At 40.4% G+C, this 24411-nt stretch overlaps 1 protein-coding gene across 4 annotated transcripts in view; it reads left to right on the top strand.

The window, feature by feature from the left end:
• ERCC6 (ERCC excision repair 6, chromatin remodeling factor) overlaps window positions 1-24411 on the top strand; it is a 72524-nt gene that overhangs the window by 35963 nt on the left and 12150 nt on the right. For all 4 annotated transcript variants that reach the window (XM_059899793.1, XM_059899796.1, XM_059899794.1 and 1 more), the window contains 5 exons: window positions 6414-6549; window positions 16965-17135; window positions 17620-17796; window positions 22157-22273; window positions 23990-24085. In XM_059899793.1, the coding sequence (XP_059755776.1) occupies window positions 6414-6549; window positions 16965-17135; window positions 17620-17796; window positions 22157-22273; window positions 23990-24085 (697 nt within the window). The remainder of the gene's footprint in view (window positions 1-6413; window positions 6550-16964; window positions 17136-17619; window positions 17797-22156; window positions 22274-23989; window positions 24086-24411) is intronic.

The following is a 24411-nucleotide window of genomic DNA, read 5'->3' on the forward strand; positions in this document are numbered from 1 at the left end:
GAGAATTTCCTTTATAATCATTACGCGTGATAGCTTTTATAGATAGTGCTTTTTTTTTCTAATGAAGCTACATATTTGCTCACTATGCTTTCTACTTCCTCTCCTAGTCTTTAATAATTTTATATAAATTCTAAAGCCAAAGCCTAAGTGACTGTAAAATGGTACAAAAATATTTTTAGGTTGTAATCTTTATTCTCTTTAGGAATTTAAATAAACTATTAAAACTTTAATATTCTGAAAGAATAAGCATTTAAACTGCGTTTGTTCTGTGTGGTAGGACTGAAATAGTTTATCTTGAAATCCAGTGAGCTTTTCCGTATTTAAGCTGTAAATTGACTTTTTATGTCAATCAGTATTGGTAAAAATAATGCTAGGTAAATTATGTGGGATCTTTAATCTTGAGCCCAGGTGATCCAAGATCTCCTTGGATTCCAACAGGCTGACCTAATGAGTACCAGCAAGATACTTACCAGGTGCTTGTGTCCTGGAAACCTCAGGCACTCACAAGATGTGATTTGGCGATCCCTTTAAAAGAGTGTCAGTGTGCCTGCAGGCAGCAACAGCAGAGAGTTACTGCCCCACACGCTGGTTCATCGTCAGAGAAATGTTTACAGGAGAGCCAGATACGAACCGTAAACTATTGAGTAAAGAACTTTTTTTTAAATCTTCAAAGTCTATTGCTTTGCTTTTATTCCGTACTCTTTTCATTAATTTAGCAGATCAACACTTACCGGGAGCAGTACTTGAAGTTTTAGAATATTTTAGAAATACTTATATAGCTGTAGGAAGGGAAAAATGTATTTGGAGATTTTTAAATACTAAATGTTCCATTGTTATTACACGGAAGTTGTGTTGAAGCAGAGTTTTTCCTTCAGATATTGGAATTCTATTACATTTCATGTGAAAACATTCCATCCCAGTGGAAAAGTCAGAGTTGAAAATGGGCATTTATTAATGTTTATTAATGTTTTCTTATCTATGTATGTCATTAGTTCACCATTTAAAAAATGCTTTCTCTGTTCTAAATAAGCTTTTTGGTCGGCTTGGCTCTGCACCTCTTGTTTTTTTTTGTTTTGTTTTGTTTTTGTTTTTGTTAACTAGAATGCCCTAAGCTGCCCTGGATAGTTTCTAAGACTGTCTTTCTTTCCTTAAATGATTTCTGGGATTTTCTTATCTCCCATCTCTTTTCTTCCCTTCCTATTACCATGAAACTTGTGTGGAGTCTAATATGCTGGGCCTAGGAAACCTAAAGTCATCCCTGCAGTGTAGTTTTGGTCAAAAAATTAAAACGTGCTCTCTCGAGTGATGACAATCCTACTAGGAGTGAAGTGAGGGCTAATAATGAGCAGCAGCTGTAATCAATTAACTATCAATGCGCATCTCCTCTTTTCCATAATGAAATAGTGTGGCATGTTGGATTATAGCCCAGATCGTCTTTATTAAAATAGTATTGGTAGAAGTGGCTTTCCAGAATGCAGTTATATATCAGCCAAACAACTGAGCTCTTTATGAATAGAGGTGTACGGAGGAGCTTGGTCCCTTCCACATGCACGTGCCAGAGCAAATTGTATGACAGTTTTCTCACAATTTCGTAATATGTCCTCCTCTGAAACTAGATGAACTCGGAGTCCTCCTCTGTGTTTATGTCCGAAAGAAAAATAGCCAGATGAATAGTCAAACGAAGTTCTGCATGAGCCAGCATTGCTTCATGGGCTATGTACATTTCCTCTGAACTCTTGCAAGCTGTAGATTTTGGGGCCCTAATTTGAGATGGTCTTAGTGTTGTAATTTTAAGGTCAACGATCCCTGAAACCATGGAAGTCTCTGGGATACCAGGAAGGAATTTGCTGGTAAAAGAAGTTTTTAATTTTTGTTTCTTTAATGTGTTTCATATGTGTGTTTTTTAAAAAGAGGGAAAAGCATATTTACATTTACATGTGGTTAATAAACATCTATACTAGTTGTGTTCCCAGTTCATATTGTATACACTACCTTCTTTTCACTTTGCCATTCATATTATAATGATAGGCCCCCTGAATTTTGTGATGGAGAGGAAATTATTTACCTTTCAAACTTCAGTTAATACTTTGAAGTCTTGGATATCATTTAGGAAATTCCTAGTTACAAATAAATGGCCTGAAAAAGTTAATAAACTTTCAAAGGTAAATGTTTTTACTTTGTAATTCCTGGTAAGTTCAAGGCTGTGAATGGCAGATTTCCATCCTGCAGGTTGAAATATTTGACCATGGAGCCATTGGCTTGTTGTAAACTCATTAGGTAATCAGTGATAATCAGAGATGAAAAGAATTGTAGCCAGTTTGGTAATTGATGCTAATCACTCTAGTACATTTAGCCTTTTCTTACACTCATCTCACGGGATTGAGGGTTGGGGAAGGGTGGTGCAGTTGAAGTGACTGTTAATGGGTTTGATTGCCCCTTCTGTGGTTCAGGGATGATCTAGGTCTGCTCCTAGATTCCCACTCTGTGTGAAAACCTCTGTAATCTTCTAATAGACAGAGTGGCAGAAATTAAAGGGCATAATAATGCCAGATGGATGTTCAGCCAAAATAAAATATTGGCCTTAAATGACATTGTAGCAGTTGGCAGAGAGCGTGTTATAAAAAGAGCAAAAATACTTTATAACTTACAAAAGCATATGTACGTATTTATGTTTATTTGAAAGTGAATTTGTTTTAAAATATTTTAGATAGGTTTTGATTGGTTGTTTCCTAATCCCTGCTAAGTGCATATTGATGATAACTCTCTTTAATTCCCCTCGGAGGATATAAAGAAGTTGGTGCGTTTAATCCTTTTAGAAAGGAATATTGTCAAGGAAGGGGCCAGGGCAGAGTCATGCTCTCCCCAGGGAGCTTGAGGGGGCTCTTGCATGGACCCTGCCCTTGGGGAGGGGCAGAGCATGGCTTGGGAATTCTTCAGGAAGTGTCAGCACCTGGCTTCTTGCAATCTGAGCCCATGCTGGGGGGCAGGGGCAGTGACTGTAGCTGGACGTTGGGAGGATTTAGAGTAGGTGGAGGCATTTTGTTACATTGGAGTATTATAAGGGTAAGCCTCATTTAGGCTGTGGCTTGTTTTTCTACTAGAACTACAAGGTATTTTTCAGTTGTGCAGATTATTTTTAATATTTCAAGTACTGTGTGATTTACTCTAGTTTACAAAAAATTTTAAGTTCAGGAATCATTTATTGAACTGTAACAAGAAAATAAAAATCACCCAGGATCCCCTAACTCAGAAATAATCTCTTTTAACGTTTCAATACAACTTCTTCCAACCTTTAAAAAAAAGTTTTCATTTAATAAAGCCAGTATTTGTTCATTACCTCCTGTGGTCTAGACATTGAGATCATTTGAAGAAGAGGCTGTCCCTGTACCCTGAAGGACCTTAGGAAGGATCTAGCAAACAATTACAATAAGGGTGATATGCGTTATGACAGGGTTAATGTGGGATCCTAACTAGTGTGGACACACCAAGGAAGGGTCCTTGACCTACCTGGAGAGAAAGGGACGGGAAGGGAAGAAGCTGCGGGCTGATGGACAGGTGGCTAGGAGAAGAGGGCAAGAAGGGACAAGGTGAAGGCTAAGAGGTCAGAGGAGGATGCACTTTGTAGGAACTGAAGACGGTGCTGGTGGGGGAGTGCTGAACCACCGGGCCAGTGTCGGGGTAGGGGCCCTGAGAGAGGAGAGGCTGAAGAGGTGGGCCGAGGTCAGATCCTCCTGCTCTCATATGCCAGGGTGAGGTGTTTGGACTGGTTCGAGAGCAGGGGACAAACATGAAAAGGCTCTTAAGCAAAGGGATGAGGTGTTCAGAGTTTGCTTTCTTGAAATGATCGTCCTAGAAAGTGCAGTAACCCAGGTAAGAGATGATAATGGCCAGAAGTGGAGTGTTAACCGTGTAGATGGAGAGACAGGGTAACTTTGAGAGGGATTTAGGAGGTAGATGTGACATGAACTCAGTACAGGCTGGATACAGTGGAGAACAGGAGAGGGACAGAGGCCCGGATTTCCAATTGGGGTACCTGGAGAATGGGTGACAGTTCTTTCCATTGGATTAGGAAGCATGGTAGGAGGGCCAGGTGGGGAGAGGATGACGTGTGGTGCCGTGGGAACATCTGAGTGGAGAGATCAGCCGGCAGTTGGACATCCAGGCATATGGTACTTTGGAGTTCAGGAAGGAGATTGGGGCTGGAGACCTAGATGTGCATCATCAGTGCAGAGACAGCAATTGAAACTGGGAGTTAATGAGATAGCATGGGGAAAGTGTGTGCAGTGGATCTAGCTTCAGATATTCAGTATCCTCGTTGGGCAGAAAAAGGTAGGGGGCGGAGAATGACAGTTTAAAAGGTGCCAGTGACTCTGCTCCAGGATGAGTGAGAGGTAGGCCATGTGGGGCTCCAGTGTCCTCTGTCAGTCTTGGCTCCCAGTTGCCTCTGGTGGCATGAGCTGAGTGTGAGTCTAGTGTTGAAGAGATTCCCATAGTTAGTTTGACTTTTGCTTAGTTTTCATTTCATTGATACCCATCTCCTTAGCAGGACTGAGGATGAAGCAGCTCCAGTAGTAGGAGCATTGATGTAGCGGGGATATGGGCTCAGACAAGAAAAGGGACACCTGTTCCGTGGTAACAGGAGGGAAGGAAGGCTGGATGGTACTGATTCAGTCAGGTGCCTACGGTATACAGTGGATCAGGATATTTTGACTTCAGGTAAAAAAAATCCTGGCCTCAAATTGGGTTAAATGTTCACATACCTACAGAGGGGGTAGGTTGTAGACACAGCATGATCAGAAGCAGCCCAATGATGTCATCAGGGGCCCGGGTTCTCCTGATGCCAATTCTTCTTGTGGTCATAAGATCTCCTTGCACTGTATTTCCTTGTTCACATGCAGCAGGAGAGACCAAGAGAGGAAACTCTCCCGGACCTAGAGTGTAAGTCCTTCCTGAACCGTGAGCAAGCCAGTCTTCCCACGCCCCTCAGTGGACTGGCGATTGTCGCCAGGGGAACACTGTGTGCTGACAGGCGCAGACAAACTATGATTCCGGCTTGTCCCCTCTTCGCCCTAGCCAGACGGTGGTCAGAGTCCCATCGAGTACATGTCTGGGAAGGAAGAGGGGATACCTGCACAAAACTGTGGTTCTGTTCGGAAGGAGAGCGGGGAGGTGTGGATGTTGAGAGAGGGGGCCATGACCAGTTTACTGGCTCCCTATATGTAAGTGAATTGGGGTGATTCCATAAGTAATTTGGTTTTTTAAAAGACTTACGGGCATCTTCCAGATTTTAAATATTCTTCAAAGACGATTTTAATGGTTATATTATATTCCATCTTATTTAACAAACCCTAATAGTATTTACTGTATTCTGTTCTAAGCACTTTATAGATGTTGATTTCATCTTCATATAAATGGTATGATCACTACTGTTATTATTCTTATTTTATGAAAAGCTGAGGTTCCGTTAGGGTGTGCAGAGCTGGGATTCAGACCCAGGCAGTGCTCCTAACCACCAGCCTGTGCTGTAGTAAAGATGGTTTATTCAGCCCTTCTCTTACTTACAGACGTTCAGGCAGCGCCCACGTTTTCCACAGTATAAATAATGCTGCAGTATGTATCGCGGTACACAAATGTTTGTCTTGGGATCGCGTGGTCAACATGCGACTCTTGTTAAAGCTCTTGCTACGTAGTGCTCAGCTGCTCTACACAAGGACTGAGCAGCTTGCCTTCCGTTGGCCTGGGCTTTCCGGGAGAAACGGTCACTGGGATGCTCAGCCACTTGTTTTTTATCACGCGGAGAAGAGAGCAGCACCACGTAGTGGAAGAGCAGGCTGCAGCAGTCAGAAGACCGACGTGAGGCGTTGCTCCATCTCCTGGTAACCATGGGGCCTCGGGCACACCAGCCTTCAGTGGCCCTGAACACTGCGGGATTTCTGTCCTGCTTGCTTCCCGAGGCTGTGAGATTGGTTGAAATCTTGTGGGTGAAAACTCTTGGTAGACTATAAAGCTTCACACCAATTGAAGAAACTCTTATGTTCACTTAGGTTAAGATATACTGTATAATGCCTTCACTAATCTGGAAGAAGAGAGAAAAGTATTTTTGTTAGGTAATTTTTGTTTGATTTTTTTTTTTTTTTTTTTACTTTACTATACACATTATCTTTTGATGTATAGTAGCTGGTGTTTCCTCTTAATACCTGCACTCACTAACTGATGGATGGGGTTGTAGGGATTTCACTTGGTGGGTTTCATCCTCAATAGCTTTTTCTTTAAAGAAAATATCAGTAAATTTCCAAAGCTAGGATTTTCTTTTTTGAGCTGTTAAGTTTTTGTTTGTTCTTTTTTGTTTTTTTGGCAGTTGATCATCCATGTCCTTCATGGTTGTCTTTTCTTCTTGGACATTTTGGGTGCAGGTTCGAGGGGTTGGGTCCGACTATAATTGTCTGTCCGACGACAGTGATGCATCAGTGGGTGAAGGAATTTCACACGTGGTGGCCTCCATTCAGAGTGGCAGTTCTGCACGAAACCGGGTCCTTTACCCACAAAAAGGTAACATTACAGTACTTCAGAATCTTTTTGCTTGTTTTAAAGCCCTCTATTTTACATAATTGTTTTTGCTTTGATCCATTTATTTATTAAGTGTATGTTCCTGTGTTTCTTTCTTGCATTTAAACTTACTGTTATTGATTTAATTTAGAGCTCTGTTTTTTTAAAACAATTATGAATGCAGGCTTTATCATTCTAACAGTCCATGGTGGTGACATGTTCTTGTCCAGTGAAACACAGCCTGATATGCTGAGTGGGACCAGAAATCAGGGGGCTTATGCAGCAGTTAACTGGCTGGATTTGGGGCATTAGTGGCTTTAAACGGTTTTAGGAAAGTAGGTACAAAATGTAATGAAATAACTCTTAATTGATAAATGAATTTGTTAACATGCTTTTAAAATGTGTTTTAAATGAGCAAAAGAACAGCCTGCCATTTTGTAATTTGTACTGTTGCCTTTTAGTTTAGTTGTTTTTTGTTCTCTGAATCGTTGATTACCATTTAAGTCTGATCACTGTTCTTTGAAAGTTGCATTTTCTCACTTACTTGTAGTTTTACCCACATTATCAAAAAGGAGGTTTATCATCTGTTCTCCTCTGGGTAGCATAGATAGGTTGTATTATGCTTTTTTAATTCTCATGTCTGTCTACCATCTAGACTGTAAGCTCTGCAGGGTGGAGACTATGTCTTCATCATTTTTGTATCCCAAGGGCCCTATAGACAATAGATAATAATTACACATTTTCACTGTGGGTTTGCAGGTTTTACTCTGTAGACAAGAAGTGGCAGTTTGTTATGAGTTCTTTCTGTTCTGAGTTTCACAGGTCTTGAGTGAGGTCTCTGTGCCCCCATGAAAGCAGTGCCAGCTGAGAGAGCTGTTGAATGTTTGCCTCGCTCAGTTAAATATGTGTGAGCCACTAAACTCCAGTGTCTTTATTATTCTGCCAGTACCCCCTTTCCTCCAAATTCCCATTTTGTTCATGGTCATGAGTAAGCAGAACTTTTGATAAAATTGAATCAGGAGTATCTATAATTTGGTGGCTCAACTTTGGTGAGATGGAATCTTGCTTTTACTAGCTATTGTTAAAAACAGCATACTTTGCCCTGAATTTTAAATGATAAATAGAAAACAAATGAGTTGAAATAATTAATGAAGTGGGATAAACGCCGCAATCAAAACAAAAAAAAGTGATTTTTTTTTCAGCAGCATGAAAATAACAGATTGTTTTTCTAGTCAAATTAAATTGTTGTAACTATCCTGTCATCATTCTTGTAAAACATTTTTGATTCCTTTTTTCACTTCCATTGTCTATTGACATTTCTTAATATTTTGTATTGCAAAGTCTTGTACTAGGATTCATTAGTTGATGAATGTCTTCAAAAGGCAAATTTTTCACATGTTCCTTCTTATCCTTTTATTTTCTTTTGTGCTTTTTCTTTTACACCTTTACCATATCATGGCTCACTTGAGTTTCTTCTGTTATTATAGCCTGAAGAACAACCTTCATGTAAATGAAATACATTGACTCATGAATGAAAATAGAATTGACATTGGTCAGTGTCTCTGTTGGTGAGATTTGCTTCCTTAACTTGCTTAGAGGGCAACCAATTATTTCACTTTTGTTTACAGTGATTTGCACCTTTTGAGGTGTCTGGTTATGCACAGACACATGCATATATATGATTGTTCATAATTTTTTTAGTACTTAATGGTTTACCAAGAACTTTAACTTGAAGTTTCTTACTTAACTTTTGAGGAAAAGCAGTAGACTTTTGTTTTTACTCTGACTCTTAACTCTTTGGACGGTTCCTTTTTCATTATAAAGTATCTCAGATCTCTAAAGATGTAAGCTGTTATGCAAAAGATCAAAAAGATGTTCTTTCGCATCTTTCAAACCATACTCTTCACTTAGAGACACAATCAGTTTATTATTAATATTAATATCAGTTTATTATTTGTGATGATGACATATTGAAAACGTGTTAGTTCCTCTGCACAGGCCTTGTTATAACACTTCCAAGATCAGAACTCTGGCTTCTGGATTAAAAGACTGAGTGGCATTTGATCCCTTTGCTCCTTCCTTTTATATTTGTGTGTACAGATCTTTTTTACCACTCCATGCACACCTGTTGGCTTATAGGTGTGTGTTAGATTGCAATAGAGTTTACATTTCTTAATCACATTTCAAATATTCTGTCAGTGCTGGTCTGTCCTTTAAGCCAGCATCTAATGTCTAACTTCCTTTCCATCCTTATAGGCTGAAATTTCTTTTTTCCATGGGGGGACTTTCTGTGCCCACCAGCTGTCCTGTCTAAATGTACTGATAGTAGCAGCACTCTGGTATAGGGTTATTCAGTGCTGGAGAAAATAGGGGAGAGAAGAGAATTTCTCTTTGGAAAACTTAAAAAAGTAATAACGCCAGAATTATTCTGCTTATCATTCAAATAGATTATTTTTATTTTTCTAATGATTTGTTGAAGCTGGTAAGATGTAAAACTTTGAAATTTTGGAAGTTTTTCATTTAGAGAAGAGCTATCAAATGATCAAACAATTTCTAAATGGAGATCATCTATCATTTTTCTTCCCTAAGTTGCCTTTTAGCTTCCCACCTCTCTCACCAGGTGACCCTATATTATCTTTGTTAATATTCTCTTTGGTTGACAGCATAATTTTGAATTATCAAATGCACACCCAGCAACCTTGCAAAAAAATATGTGGCTAATATTTTCAACCAAATGATCAAATCAGATAAAGACATTTTCAGGCTCTGAATCTCCTTTAATGGTCAGTCAAAATCTCATTTACTGGGAATCTAAGATTATCCTTTTCTCATGTTTTATGATCTCTTTTTTCTAATGGAGAGAAACTTGATATGTAAGTTGATTAATATTTATTTGTTGAATAACTATAAACATAACATTGCAGGATTAGGATTCCAAATCCTATTAGGATTCCAAAAAATGGATATGATGTTTTTAACTGATCTTGAAAAGCTAATCATTTTGTTGGGGAAAGAAAATATATGAAAAGATAATAAAAGAAGGCAGTTTTGTAATTCTTATCCCATAACTCACAGCAGGGGGTGGCAACTTTAGCACTGTGTTGTAAAGTTTATTTAATTATTAAGGACCCTTTTTTCAATTTGTTGGAAGATGTGTAATGAGAAATTTCTTGCTCATGTTCTGAAACAGTTGTCACTTTATAGCTCTCCCACCTTTCCCTGCCTTGTAGGGTATAGTAATTCTGTGGAATAGTTTTGGTAATTCAAAGAGATTATCATTTTGATCCATTCATGGTATTTAGAGGCATAGGATTAGGAAATGCGACAATGGCATAAAGGCATAGATTTTATAATTACCAAACCAGGGTTGGAATCTTGGATCTGCCATCTTATAGCTTTGTGACCTGGCACAAGTCACTTAGCTTTTCTGAGCCTAGTTTGATCTCCTGAAAATGGGTTATTTTTGGTAATTTTTTGAGGATTTGTTGGGTTAATATGTGTGCACAATAAACTTAGTATGGTCCCCAGCATACAATGTTTACTCAGGTAATTCCTACAATTAGAAACGAAGAATATGGTGGACATCTTCATCTCAGTACTTGAGAAAAGATGCTCTGACATTTCTGATTGATTCAATATAAATATATTGGAGATAGAAGGTTCACACCTGCTTTATCAAAAATATTCATAGTCATTCACGTCTAGACCTTTCTCCTTCGTGTCTAGATTCATTGGCCCCAAAATGATACAGTGAAATACAATTTTAAAATTCTTTTTGGGAATGCAAGGTGTGACTAAAGAACAGACCACAGGAAAACATGGCCATCTGATGCAACTACCATCATATGTTCTTTAAAAAGGCCCGTTTTCTGAAACACTAGCATAAAAAGACTTGGCTTTTTAAAAAGCTGGAAGGGAGGCAAGTAAAAACATAACAAAAGTAGAAAAGGGCCACATGGTCCCTCAAGCATCCTAAATATTTCAGACCCACTCCAGGTACACAAATTACAACACAATGTGATGTAGTTCCCATTAACTTTCGAGATGGTGTATACACCTGATACAAGAAATGATAGATGCTATGCTTGGCCTTTGAGGGATATTGTAAAATTATGTTGCTGGAGCCCTTTTTTCTTCATTGTCAGCACAAATCCTTGTTTATTAAAGATTTAGCTTGAAGGAAATTTTAATTAATTACAGGTGCAGTAAATCCTGCCTGGGAAGCTGCCGAGCTGTGTTTACCGTGAATGGCCTTCATGTGCCTGTGCTCCACTCTGCTCTGCCTGCTGCCTGACAGTGTGATTTATGGCTGTTGTTTTCTACCAGTCCACTGTTTGCCCTCTAGGAGGGATTGGTCTCCTGAGCCTCCATAATAACAGCAGCACTTTCACAGACATCTTTTAATGACAACAGCACTGCATTCAGTAAGGCAGGCTAATTGCAGATGTACCCTATTAATTGCAAAAACTAGGAGAGGTTACATATTTTACAAGCTTTTAATTTGAAACCGCCCGAGATGATTTGTCTTAAGTGTTTGGATAGAGACGTCCATAATATTCAACAATTCACCATTATTGAAACTCCGGTCTAGGCAGTTATAGAATTCTGAGATAGAATCAGGTAAAAACAAATAGATGTGTTTTTACCCAGTGGCTGTTAAGTGGAGGTTATGTTTTCAACGTGGACATTAAAAAAATTTCTTACTCTTTTTATAAAAACATCTTTGATTCTTATCATCATACATCTTTTTGAATATGGTAGAAATTTTGTATTTCTATAGTTAACATTACAGAATTTTCCAAATAAACTTCAATTCTTAGACATGTCAAAGAAGCTAAACATCACTCTGGTGGTATGTATTTGAGAGGCATGGCATCTCGTTTGTTTAACTGTGGTAAAGTGATGTCCAAAATCCAGGGTGGCGTTCCTTGGAGGGTAGTGGAATGGCTGTGGTGAGTCACTGCATCTAGCAGTTAGGAGTTCCAGGGTCATGAGCAAGTAGATCCACATGGGCAGGGTTTGGCTGTGATCCAGCAGACATTTTATAAATGTGAGTGGTAATTTCACTTCTGCTGTATTTCAGGCCCCAAACAGTTGTCGTTGTTTTACTCCCATTTCTCTCTGGGCACATAGCTCTGTGCCTGGAGTAGCACAGGGCACGGGGCATTCCTGTGTGTCAGTTTGCTGTCGTTCCACTCCCTACCTGCTTCATGACTTCTGGCAGCCACTGCTGTCCCAGGAGGAGGAAGAGATGGGGATAGAGTTGGGATAGCTGCCTGCCCAGAATCTCAGTGGAAAATTCAGATGTGCAGGAGCTGTTGAAATCAGCTCTGGCTTCTAAAAGTCTCAGGACTGGTGGGATGCGTTCGAGGTGGAGCAGTGCGTCTCTGGACAGCCTGCTTTTCTTCACTGGACACTGGACACTAGCCACCGTGGCAGAGCCGGTGGCAGTGGAATAGCAGTGTAGTCAGGGAGAAGTGGGTAAGGTGAGGCATGGGAGAGTCTATACGTGTGTTTGTAAGGCTGTGAGCCTTGAGGTATTTAGTGCTGCATTCATCATAAGGTTAAAAAAAAAAAAAAAAAAAAGTCAGGAAATGGTTAAATCAGGTGTGGCCCTCGATGTAGTATTGCGTAGGCATGGAAGATCATGAATAGGAAGATGGCAAAACAATATTATGACATGAGAAAAGTTCCTCTTTTCCTCTTTCAAAATTTTCTTGGCCATTGTTACACCCTTTTATATTCTATTGAATTAAAAAATATTTTAACCCTTGTTTATTAAGATAATATTTTTTAAGATGTTGAATTTTATGAAATTTGTATGACTATGATTACATGAATTATTGTATTCGTTTTCCTAATATTTAGCTATTCTTCTATTTCTGTGATGCCTTGTTAGCTTCATATAGTGCTAGATTTTATTTATAAAGTAATGAATCTCTAGTTGGGGAGTACACACACTGTGTGAGTATGTTGCTTCTGTCAGTTTTGAAAAACAGGGTTTTGCTAGCCTTCTATCTTTTTCTGTATTTTGGAACCGTTTAAATAACAGGATTGATTCCTACTTCACTCGTAAAACCCTTTGGGTCTAGTAGACTTCTGGTGGGAAAACCATAACATCCTTTTCAAGTCCTTCAGTATTGGTCTGATTGGTTTGTCTCATTTTTCTTGGGTCCATTTTGGTAATGTTCAGATTCTCTGTCAAAGTTCAGATTCTTTGGCATTGGATTGCACGTGGCATTGGCTAACATTTTGTGTTCTCTGCCTCTGTGGTGACTCCTTTAATGTCTTTCATGCTGCCCATCTGAGTCTTTTCTTCGGGCTGACTTTCCAGAGGTCTGTCTGTTTTTTGGTCTTTTCAAAGAGTTACTTAGTTTTTTTTTTTTTTATCAATTCTACCAGGTTTTGTCCTTAAGCTTCACTAATTTTTGTTTTTATCTTACTGTCTCACTGTCTTTATTTAGCCAATTGTATTGGCTGCTTGGTTTGATTTCAGCCTCAGTAGGGTGTGGGGAATGAGTATCTTTGTGTGGGTTAAGACTCTGCTGAGAGCTATTAAAAGGAGCTCACTGATGGAGAGACTCAGATCCTTTGGATCCTAACTATAAACTTTTAGTTGCCTTTAGTCTTCCTCTGTCTCTTCTGACTGTCAAACTCTGAGAAGCTGTGGCCGTGTCCCCTGCCGGCTGTGGATGTGCCACTTTGCCAGCACAACTCTAAGGGCTGTGCCTTGGGTTCTGGTGCAGTGCTCCGGGCAGGCAGGTAAAGGCCTGGCTCTTCTCTCTAGTGTGTCGTCTCCTTAAAATACAAAAGAAGCACTCCTTTTCCTGTTCACTTCTTGTTGTCGGATGTTTGTATTTCTGATCCTGCCCTGTTTTTGTTTGCATTTCCTTGGGATAATATCTTTAATAGTTCCCATACTCTTAACTCTCAGCACCAGTCTAGTTTGGGTCGCATCTCTTAAACACAAGGCCAGGTTTTGGCTGTACTTTACTAGTGGAAAGGGTCACTGCTGACAGCCCACAGTCACGTGGAGACCCTGACATAAATGTTAGGTCTGAAACCAGCTATCTTATTTTCTGTTTATTGTATTTTCTGCTTTTTCTATTTTCTTAATTCTTTTTCTATTTCCTATTAGAAAATTTTCTATTCCTATATCTGTTTTTTTCCTGATAGTTCTACAGTCTATCACTTTTCTGGTATTTATGCTGAAGTAGCAACTATTAATCAATAAATGGGCTTAAATTTTTTATGAATGTATTTCAATCTGTTTTTCTGTCCTGATAAAGAATTGAACAGTATTCATCACCTGTGCCCCATTCTACGATTGATAAGGTGGGATTTTTAGTACACTCTTAATTTCCCCTGTTCTCACTCTAGGTTTTGTTAAATTAAACTGGAATTATAATCATGTAAAAACACATCCCTTTTTATATTTTAGATAATTTCATAACAGTTTCATTAGTACTTAAAACAATGTTTTAATATTAATTATTGTTTTAATAATTTAAGAATGGTAGGTATATTACACGTAATCTTCCCTTAAAAATATTTTCTTTTATAGTAAAGTAAGAGGCAGTGTTGCCTAATATTTAGTTAATATTAGCTTTGGAGTTGGCTGCTTTTCTATGCTCAAATCCTAGCACCACTTTACCAGCTATGTGACCTGATAACATTATTTACTGTCTCTAAGCCACAGTTTTCCCCTCTGTAAACTGGGGGTAAGGACCTCTGTCCTCTCTCACAGTTGCTGTGAGCACTCAGTCTGTGATGAGCACGGGGCGGGGAGCTCTGCTGCCTGCTCTTGTGCAGAGTGCGGGGTCCTGAGCACCTTTCTTCTCCCGCCAGGGAAAGGAGCTGCATTCTTTTAGTGACCGCACCCCTGCGCCGGCTGGAGGTAGCATGCTGTTCTTAGGCCATCTCTTGCTGGTTTATTTTCTGTCCTTGCCGAGCTAAAGGTGGAATTTGTTATTTTTTTCTGTCAAGCATGACTGCTAATTTGGATCAATGCAGAATTCCAGGGTCTTTGCTTTCCCCCTAGAATTATGGAAAGATTTGCCCTTCGTTTTCTGGCATATTTAGTGTTACAGAAAAGATATCCAATGCAGGTAGTCTTTTTCCTTGGCAGGGAATCTTTTTACAGTCTGTTTTGTTCTGGCTAGAAGCTACAGCATTTTCTCATTTTCCCTTGTTTTTGGGATTCAGACATCTAACAGGTTTGTACGCAGGTGTATGGCCGTTTCGGTGTTTTGTTCTATACACTCTAGTCTCTCCTCAGAAGTTTTTTCTATCATTTTTAAAATCACTTCTTTTATATCCTTTGTACTCTGTCCTTCTTGAATTCATGTTATACATCATTAGAGCTCCTGGATTTGTCTTTCTTGTCTCCTTGGCTTTTCTCTCATTTTCTTTCGTTTTATAAAAAAAACGTTTTCCATCTACCGTGTTGTTTTCAGTTTAACAAGGATTGACACAAAGGATGTTTTGGAAAAATAAAAATTGGGTAAGTGTTTACATGTTATACGTTTTTCTGGTCTTCTTATGAGCCCTCCTCCCCCACAGTAGTGGACATACTAGTCAGTGTTTACGACTTACAGATTAATGAAACATAAACTTCACTGCTGATAATGTATAATTCTGTTGTATGTATTATGTTTGTGTACATATTTATAAAGTGCCTTAGATTGCATCATGATTGAAAGGTTGATTTTTTAAAAAATTTTTAAACATTTTATTATATTTATTTTTGCTTTCAGTTTTATTGAGATATAATTGACATACAGCACTGTAGAAGTTTGAGGTGTACAGCATAATGATTTGAGATACATACACATGAAATAATTATCACAGTAAACTTAGCGAACATTCATCCTCTCATATAGATACAAAATTAAAGGAATAGAAAAAAATTTCCTTGTGATGAAAACTCTAGAGTTTACTCTCTTAACTTTCATACCTAACATACAGGAGTGTTAATTATATTTATCACGTTGTACATTACATCCCTAGTACTTAGCTTATAACTGGAAGTTTGTACCTTTTGATTGCCTTCATCCAATTCCTCCTCCCCCCCATCTTCCACCTCTGGTAACCGCAACTATGATCTCTTTTTCTATGAGTTTGTTTTTGAAGTATAATTGACCTATAACACTATGTTAATTACTGTTACACAACATAGTAATTCAGTATTTCTATAGGTTTCAAAATGATCTTCATGATAAGTCTAATTATTATATGTTACCATACAAAGATATTGCATAGTTATTGACTACATTCCCCCGCACTGTACATTTCACCCTTGACTCATTTATTTTGCAACTGGAAGTTTGTACCGCTTAATCTCCCTCACCTATTTCTTCCCTGCCCATCCCCTGTTTGTTCCTGGTATCTATGGCTACTTCATTCTTTTCTTTTTTTTTTTTTTAACATCTTTATTGGAGTATAATTGCTTTACAATGGTGTGTTAGTTTCTGCTGTATAACAGAGTGAATCAGCTATACATATACATATATCCCCATATCTCATCCCTCTTGCGTCTCCCTCCCACCTTCCCTATCCCACCCCTCTAGGTGGTCACAAAGCACCGAGCAGATCTCCCTGTGCTATGTGGCTGCTTCCCACTAGCTCTCTATTTTACATTTGGTAGTGTGTATATGTCCATGCCACTCTCTCACTTTGTCCTAGCTTACCCTTACCACTCCCCGTGTCCTCAAGTCCATTCTCTACGTCTGCGTGTTTATCCCTGTCCTGCCCCGAGGTTCTTCAGAACCATTTTTTTTTAGATTCCATATATATGTGTTAGCATATGGTATTTGTTTTTCTCTTTCTGACTGACTTCACTCTGTATGACAGACTCTTGGTCCATCCACCTCACTACAAATAACTCAATTTTGTTTCTTTTTATGGTTGAGTAATATTCCATTGTATATATGTGCCACAGCTTCTTTATCCATTCATCTGTCGATGAACACTTAGGTCACTTCCATGTCCTGGCTATCGTAAACAGAGCTGCAATGAACATTGTGGTACATGACTCTTTTTGAATTATGGTTTTCTCAGGGTATATGCCCAGTAGTGGGATTGCTGGGTCATATGGTAGTTCTATTTTTCGTTTTTTAAGGAACCTCCATACTGTTCTCCATAGTGGCTGTATCAATTTACATTCCCACCAACAGTGCAGGAGGGTTCCCTTTTCTCCACATGAAAGGTTGATTTTATTTATTTATTTTTTTGGCCATGCCACGTGGCATGTGGGATTTTAGTTTCCCGACCAGGGATTATACCCGTGCTCCTTGCATTGGAAGCGGGGAGTCTTAACCACTGGACCGCCAGGGAAGTCCTTAAAAGGTTGATTTTAAGAGTCATACTCATTTAACTTCTTATTTAAAACTGGCTTTACCATTTTGTCATCATTTTAGGAGAAACTAATTCAAGATATTGCTCATTGTCATGGGATTTTGATCACTTCTTACTCCTACGTTCGACTGATGCAAGATGATATTAGCAGGCATGACTGGCACTATGTGATCTTGGATGAAGGACACAAAATTCGGAATCCAAATGCTGCCAGCACTCTTGCTTGCAAACAGGTGTGACCTCTTATAACAAGGAGGGTTTCCAGGTGGATAATATTTAATTGAGAATAAACTCTGCTTTTAGTAACAGACTTATTGAGTCTTTCCTTGTGCTTTTGCATAAGGAATTTGAAATACACATTTTGCCTTAATGCAGAACACTTTTCATTCTTGCACTTAATCATGTTTTCTAAAATTCTAATTGTTCACATTACTTAATGTCTCTTGTAGGGATCAGTTGTTAGAATGTAACCAAATCCAACTCTAGTCCATAGTCTTCAGCTTGAACAGTAAAAAAATTCTCCCCTATATATATATTTTTTAATCTATGTGTAATTGAAGAATTAAAGTTGCATAAAATGTCTACGTTTTAGAGGAGACTAAAATAATACGTAATTGTGTTAAATAATAAGATTGCGTGGGAGTGTTTTGGGGTAGGGTTGGTGATCATCTGCTACAAGGTGAATTTAACAGAAAAGTCCTTGCTTTCCCCGAACAGTTCCGCACCCCTCATCGCATCATCCTGTCTGGCTCACCGATGCAGAATAACCTCCGTGAGCTGTGGTCACTCTTTGATTTCATCTTCCCGGGAAAGTTGGGCACGTTGCCTGTGTTTATGGAGCAGTTCTCAGTCCCCATCACCATGGGGGGGTATTCAAATGCCTCCCCAGTACAGGTAATGTATCAGGCAGGTGACACTTCTGGTATTTTAATATTTAAAACGTTCCTACTAAATACTATACTTTGTAGCCAAGTCATTCAGAATGTAAGGGAAATGACCAAGCTTATAAATTGGTATCTGATAAAAACCACAAAATTATTTTTGCTTGATAGCGCATAATTTTCCAGATGAGTTTTTAAAAAATCATGTAAAATATTCAAGAGCAGTCAGAAATTATGAGATAAGAGTGAGTCACTTCTGGACAGCATATAATAGTGCAAATTGGGTAGTCCATCTTATAAAGTACTTTACAAGCTTAGAAAAGGGGACACCAGGGAAGACTTAACAAGACCTATACCCTTTAACCTGATGCTGGGAAAACAGGCTGGGAAAAGTGGGACATTCTAGGTTAGAGCAACAGTATGAACACAGCCACTCTGTGTGACCACGAGCAGTGAAGAGACACACTTGACTGGACTGGAGATGCTTTTGGGGGAGTTGCAGGAAAGCTGTGGATGCCGGCAGTGGGGGCCTTGAAGGGAGGCAGGAGCGCTTAGGCAGGGAAGAGCCATTGAAGGTTTTTGAGCAGGAGGCTGGGAGCAGGCTGTTCTTGGAGGGTTACTCAGGCTGCAGGTAGTTGTGGGAGGGAGGTTGGCATTGAGGGACCTGCAGGAATCGTTGGGGGTGAGGGTGATGAGAGCCTGGATCTAGATATGGGTGATGGTCCTGAGAAAGCAGGTCCAGAGCAAGACTTCCAAGTGGCGTTTTCTAGGCAGAACAAACAAGATGTGGAGGTTGATAAGATAAAGGAAATTGGTGGGGGGGTGGTGAGCTTGCTGCAGCAGACCCTTGAGGTTTCAGGCCTGGTGACTGGTAGAGTGCGGTTGTCACAGACAGGAACGTTAGGAGGTGAGGCCAACTGGAGGGTGGTTCATGGCATTTGGGGGCAGGCTCCAGCCTCCATGAGAGGCTGGGTCTCTGCACAGCTCTCAGGTGGGGGCCTGTACCTGCCAGGTTATGACTGAGCCAGAAATAAAATACGTAACTAGAAAAAGAATTTTAGACCTTTAAGATTAGAGGACTGTCAGAAACCATTTTAATACCTTTAAAATTTTGAGATTGAATGATTTTTGATTTTTAATTAACTTTTACGAGAGCTCTCTTCCTCCACTGAATCCCCGTTATCCTTCATGTATCCTGTTCTTTTTTTTTTTTTAACTCTTTATTTTGGAATAATTTCAAGCTTAACAGAAAGTTGCAAGAATTGTAAAAAGAATGCCTAGATTCCCTAATTGTTAGCATTTTGCTAACATTTTGCCATATTTGCTTTATCTTTCCTTCCCTCCCTCCCTCTCTCTCTCTCTCCCCCCCCATACACACACACACACACACACACACACACACACAAATTTATACTTTTTTTTTTCTGAATCATCTGAGTAAGTTGTAGACACGATGCCCCTTTTCTCCAAATCCTTTAGTGTATATTTCCTAAGAACAGGGATGTTGTCTTACATAACCATAGTATAAACATCAAAATTAGGAGGAAATGTAACATTGATGTAATTCTGTTATCTAATCTATTTGTCATTCACATTGTGCAAGTTGTTCCAGTAATTTCCATGTCTCTTTAGTCTCCTTTAATCTGAAGCTGTTCCTCTGATCTTTCTTTTGCCTTCATGACTTGACATTTTTGAAGACTACAGGCCTATTATTTCATAGAATGTGCCTCACCTTGGGTTTGTTTTCCATTCTTTGTGATTGGAATCAGGTTATACCTTTTTGGCAGGAGTATCACAGAAGTGACCTGTCTTTCTCAGTGCTTTACTCGTATCTGGAGGCACATGCTGTTGCTTTGTCCCTTCATCGGTGGTGGCCTGATTACTGGGCAAGGTGTTGTGTGTCAGATTTCTAAACTCTTTGAAGCTACCACTTCTCCTTTATAATTAATAAGTCATTTATGGGGGGATACTTTGAGGCGGTGCAAATATGGTCTGTTTCTTCCTTGAAGTCCTTGTTTCAGAAGTTTGTGCACTTATCTTTTTTCCCTTTTTAGACTGTAAAGTCCTTGGGAGCAGAGGTACTGCTTTTATTCGCTCCTTTTTGTTTTAAGTCCATAGTTGCCATGAAATAGAGAATCCCAAGAAGATAGTCTGTCAGCAGATATTTTGTGTGTCAGGCTGGGGCTAAAATGATGAGAAACGGCTGACAATCAGAACCTTCCCTTGAATAGCATTCCTGGTCCAGTGGAGAGTGTGCAGGGGGGAAAGTGGTAAATAAACAGATGATCACAGTATAGGGTAATGAAGACTGTGCTCAGGGGAGATAGCCAATAGCAGAGCTTGTGGGAGTCAAGGCAGGCTTCCTGGGTGAGGGATGATTAGGACCTAAAAGGCTGAGGAGGGTGAGGGGGAAGAACATTAACTACCCAAAACATGGACTGCCTCTTGGATTTGTACATTAAGCCTGTGCAGGGGATTTTAGAACTGAAAAGAACCCGAGGAGTCATCTAGTTGAGCCTCCTCATTTCATGCTCAAGGTTATTGAGACTGAGCATTTTGGTGACTTGCCTGAGGTCACTGGGCTCTGGAAGAGGCAGAACTGGGGAGGAGTTATCCCTCTGCCTCCTCAGGAATAGGAAGGAAGCGTGAGTGGGCTCAGCAAGGTGTCCACTTTCCATAGCAGTGGGGAGGTGGAGTGACGGAGGAACGCAGTTAGATCCCCACTGTGCGTTTTTACTCACAGAGAGACAGACACAAGAAGCAGAAGGGAATTCAATATAGAATTGGCTCAAAAGTTGGACTGGAGAATGTGGCGTGACGTCAAAGCTAAAATAGGGTTTCTTGGTCTTCCCTGCTGTCACATCCCCACCCCAGTTTAGAGCTTAAGATCTTCCTCTGGGGAGAGTGGGGTGTGAGAAACAGACCCGTCCCCAGCCATTCTGAGCTCCAACCCTTGCAAGTTCAGCACAAGTGGGCTGGGGGCGGGCGGACTTTCCAGAAGGGTAGACGAGCAGGAGAGAGCGAGCTGCCAGGCCACTCGCCAGCCCAGCCCTGGGTTTCCAGCGCCATCAGCATCTCACTCATTCTTCGAGAGGAGAGAAATGGAGATAGACGCGAGCATGTGGGCAGAGTTTCCTTCACATGCTGTATATATTTTTAGGAAGATTTTAAATAATGTACTTGCTTCCTTGGTAGGACTGCAGTGTCTTGTTAAATTTTGAAATTTATCTCAGCATTACAAACCATAAAATGTACCTGATTATCATCTTCAGGTAATTTTTATCAATGTCTTAATGATACATTTACAGGGTTACCTGTAACCAAAAGTCGTTGATGAATGGAGTTTCTTTGTTACTGTTTGCTGGTCCAAGTAAAACTGTTTTTATGTTTAGACATACAAGATATACACACATACATGACATACATGTATACAGACTTGAGTGAGGTGTTCTTAGGGTCTTTTAAGGTATTTTCTTTTTTACCATGTTAATTTTTTAACGTGAATTTTTCTGTGTTTATTCAGGCTCTTTTTATTATTCATTTTGCTGAATAACTTTCTTAAATTTAAGCTTTGGTTGGAAATTTTCTTGTTCCATTAAATAGTGTTTACTAGGTTGTTAAGCCTATTTAGATTTTTTTCAAAGTATCAATAATTTATTGAATTCTGTGTTTGCCTTTAAGTGAATTGCAGAGAGAGTGGTTTCCTGCACTGGGGGTCTTTGTTTTTCTCTGGACAGTTAATACCCATCTCATGTGGCTGTGCTCCATTACAGAGCCATATGCTCCATTTTAGGCTGGAGTGACCTTTCATTTCTGGGATCATAGGGCTTTTCTTGAACTTACTCTCTGAGTCTCCTGTGGGCAGTAATCTCTGCTTATTATCTGCTGTTCCCCTTGCTGCAGCGTTTCCCTGAGTTAGTGTTTGATCTTAAGTCTTGCGGAGTAGCAGTTCCTTTGTGGCTATTGGAGAGTACAAGATTATAAACTGAGATTTGTTTGAAAGCAGTTTTTTTCCCTAGAGGGGGTCAAGCACTGAATAAATCTCCACTTTAGGGTTTAACTATATAATAATAATTAAATAGAGGTGGAACAGGGCACAAAATTACCAGTTGTTCTTTCGTACATTTTGGTTAATGAGAAGTTTCATTTTGTTTTGTTTTTTTACTGATGATATTATTATGAAAGCTACTGCATCCTGGAGTATATGGAACTTAAATTTTTACATACCATTTTCCTACTGTTTCCAACAATTTTGTACGACCATTGGTCATTGTTTTAAAAAAATTTTTTTAAGCATTGGAATCAATTGAGAGGTAAGAACAAATGCATTCCTTAGATATACAGTAATTGTTTCCCCTTTTCTCTTATTAAAGGTTAAAACTGCTTATAAGTGTGCATGTGTTCTACGAGATACCATAAATCCATACCTACTGCGGAGAATGAAGTCGGATGTCAAAATGAGCCTTTCTTTGCCAGATAAAAACGAACAGGTCTGTAAATACAGGAATTATCAAAACATTCCTAAAGCACAGGTATACCTGTCATTCACCCTGCTTTTCACACACAGAACAGGTGAGGCTAACAGGTGTGGTCTCTGGTGCTGTGGGGCAGGCTAGTCTACAGCTGTATATACCTGCCTACGATAGGTGAGCCTGCTGGGCTCAGGAGTGACTGGAGGGCGGGGAAGTGGAGGTGGTCATTGTGCACATCCTTTCAGGGAGTTTTCCCCCTCAGTTTTTTTTTTTTTTTAATTAATTTATTTAATTTATTATTTTTGGCTGCATTGGGTCTTTGTTGCTGTGCGCAGGCTTTCTCTAGCTGCGGCGAGCAGGGGCTACTCTTGGTTGCGGTGCGAGGGCTTCTCATCGCGGTGGCTTCTCTTGTTGCGGAGCACGGGCTCTAGGCGCACGGACTTCAGTAGTTGTGGCTCGCGGGCTCTAGAGTGCAGGCTCAGTAGTTGTGGCGCACGGTCTTAGTTGCTCCGCGGCATGTGGGATCTTCCCGGGCCAGGGCTCGAACCCGTGTCCCCTGCATTGGCAGGCGGATTCTTAACCGCTGCACCACCAGGGAAGCATCCCCCTCAGCTTTTGGAGCATCTAAGGTGTGGAGCACTGATCTGAGGAAGATGAGTGGGTTTTCAGATCTGGTGCAAAGATGAAAGGGTTGTCCTGGGTCCCATGTAGGGACCTACTGGTCTGAGAATAAAGGAAAACAACCAGGTGTGGCAGATGAAGAAGTAGATACATTTTACAGAGTGAACGTTAGGAAATCAGGCCTGATAGCTTCAGTTTCTATTTCTGTTTTTTTGTTTTTGATGTTTTTAAGTAGAGGTTGAGACACAGGTGGCGGGTGGGTGGCTTGGGGAGAGTGAGGAGTGTTGTCACGGCCATCTGGGTGTGAGCAGGTGCTGAGCGGGGGTCCTCTCTAGGACGCCTCCCTGGTGGGGCTGTCTCCAGCGGCACTCAGCACTTACCAGAAAGGAGTGGAGAAGGCAGGCAGTGGAGTTCTTCTTTTGGACGTTTGCTGGGCAGATGCAGTGGGTGGCAGAGGGGTAGCTGAAGGAAAATACCGTGGGTTTGTGACTAGCCGAGGAGCATAGGCTGTGAAATGGTGGTGGTGGTCTTGGAGAAGGAGAGGAGGGTTGAGAGGCAGAACGTTGGGGGGTGAGGGGAACGTGGGGGCATGGATTAGTAGGTGCCGTTGGGCTGGCAGGGTAAGGGGTTGTCAGAAGTGAGTCTGGTAAACTTGGGGATGGCTTAGAACTCCAGGAAAGGGAGGGGGTGTGCCAGGCAAGGTTAAGGCCCCTGGTCAGGTTTGCTGAAGTGAAGTGTGGGTTGAGGGGCTTGCGAGCTGAGATGGTCTGAGCACTCGGAGGCTGGGATGGAGGAAGTGCTGTGCACCTGGTCCTGAACTTCCCCATGAGCCGGAAGCCAGGCTTCAGGGACTCCCGGGATAGTGGGGTGGGGACCAAATGGCATGGGGACCAAAAAGTGGATGGAAGACAGAAACGGAGGGGGCTGTTGAGAGGAGGGAGCTCTTCTTTGCTCAGCTCTGAGATGTGGCTTTTTTTTGTTTTGTTTTTAATAAGAGGTACACTGTGAAAATTACATACATTGTGCTCTTTTGATGAGTACATTTTGTTAATATTTTAGTTATTTTGTTCTGTTAAGTTTGTTTTTTCAGCTCTGTTTTTATTCTCCCCCTAGGTCTTATTTTGCCGTCTTACAGATGAGCAACATAAAGTCTACCAAAATTTCATTGATTCCAAAGAAGTTTACAGAATTCTCAATGGAGAGATGCAGGTCAGCCAAATAATAGAAGCTGGAGAAAGAATTGTGGACCAAGGAAAGTGGGGGAGGAAAGGAAACTAGTACTAGTCAAGGATTCACTATTATTACCCTCTTGAAAATATCTGGGTGTGAACCTTCACTTCATTTGAAGCCCTTCCAGAAGTAAGAGAACACACAGTTTGAGCATGCTCCCTTTTTACCTGTACTGCAGCACTGTTACACTTGAACCCAGCACTGCATGGTCTAGTGGAAGAATGCACTAGACAACAGGGTCTGTAATGGTGGGTCCTACAGGGATTGCTGTTCCTATGTAGCATGTCGGGAGCAGCCCCGGACTG

The sequence above is a fragment of the Balaenoptera ricei genome, chromosome 16 (genome assembly GCF_028023285.1).
Source record: "Balaenoptera ricei isolate mBalRic1 chromosome 16, mBalRic1.hap2, whole genome shotgun sequence".
NCBI lineage: Eukaryota > Metazoa > Chordata > Mammalia > Artiodactyla > Balaenopteridae > Balaenoptera > Balaenoptera ricei.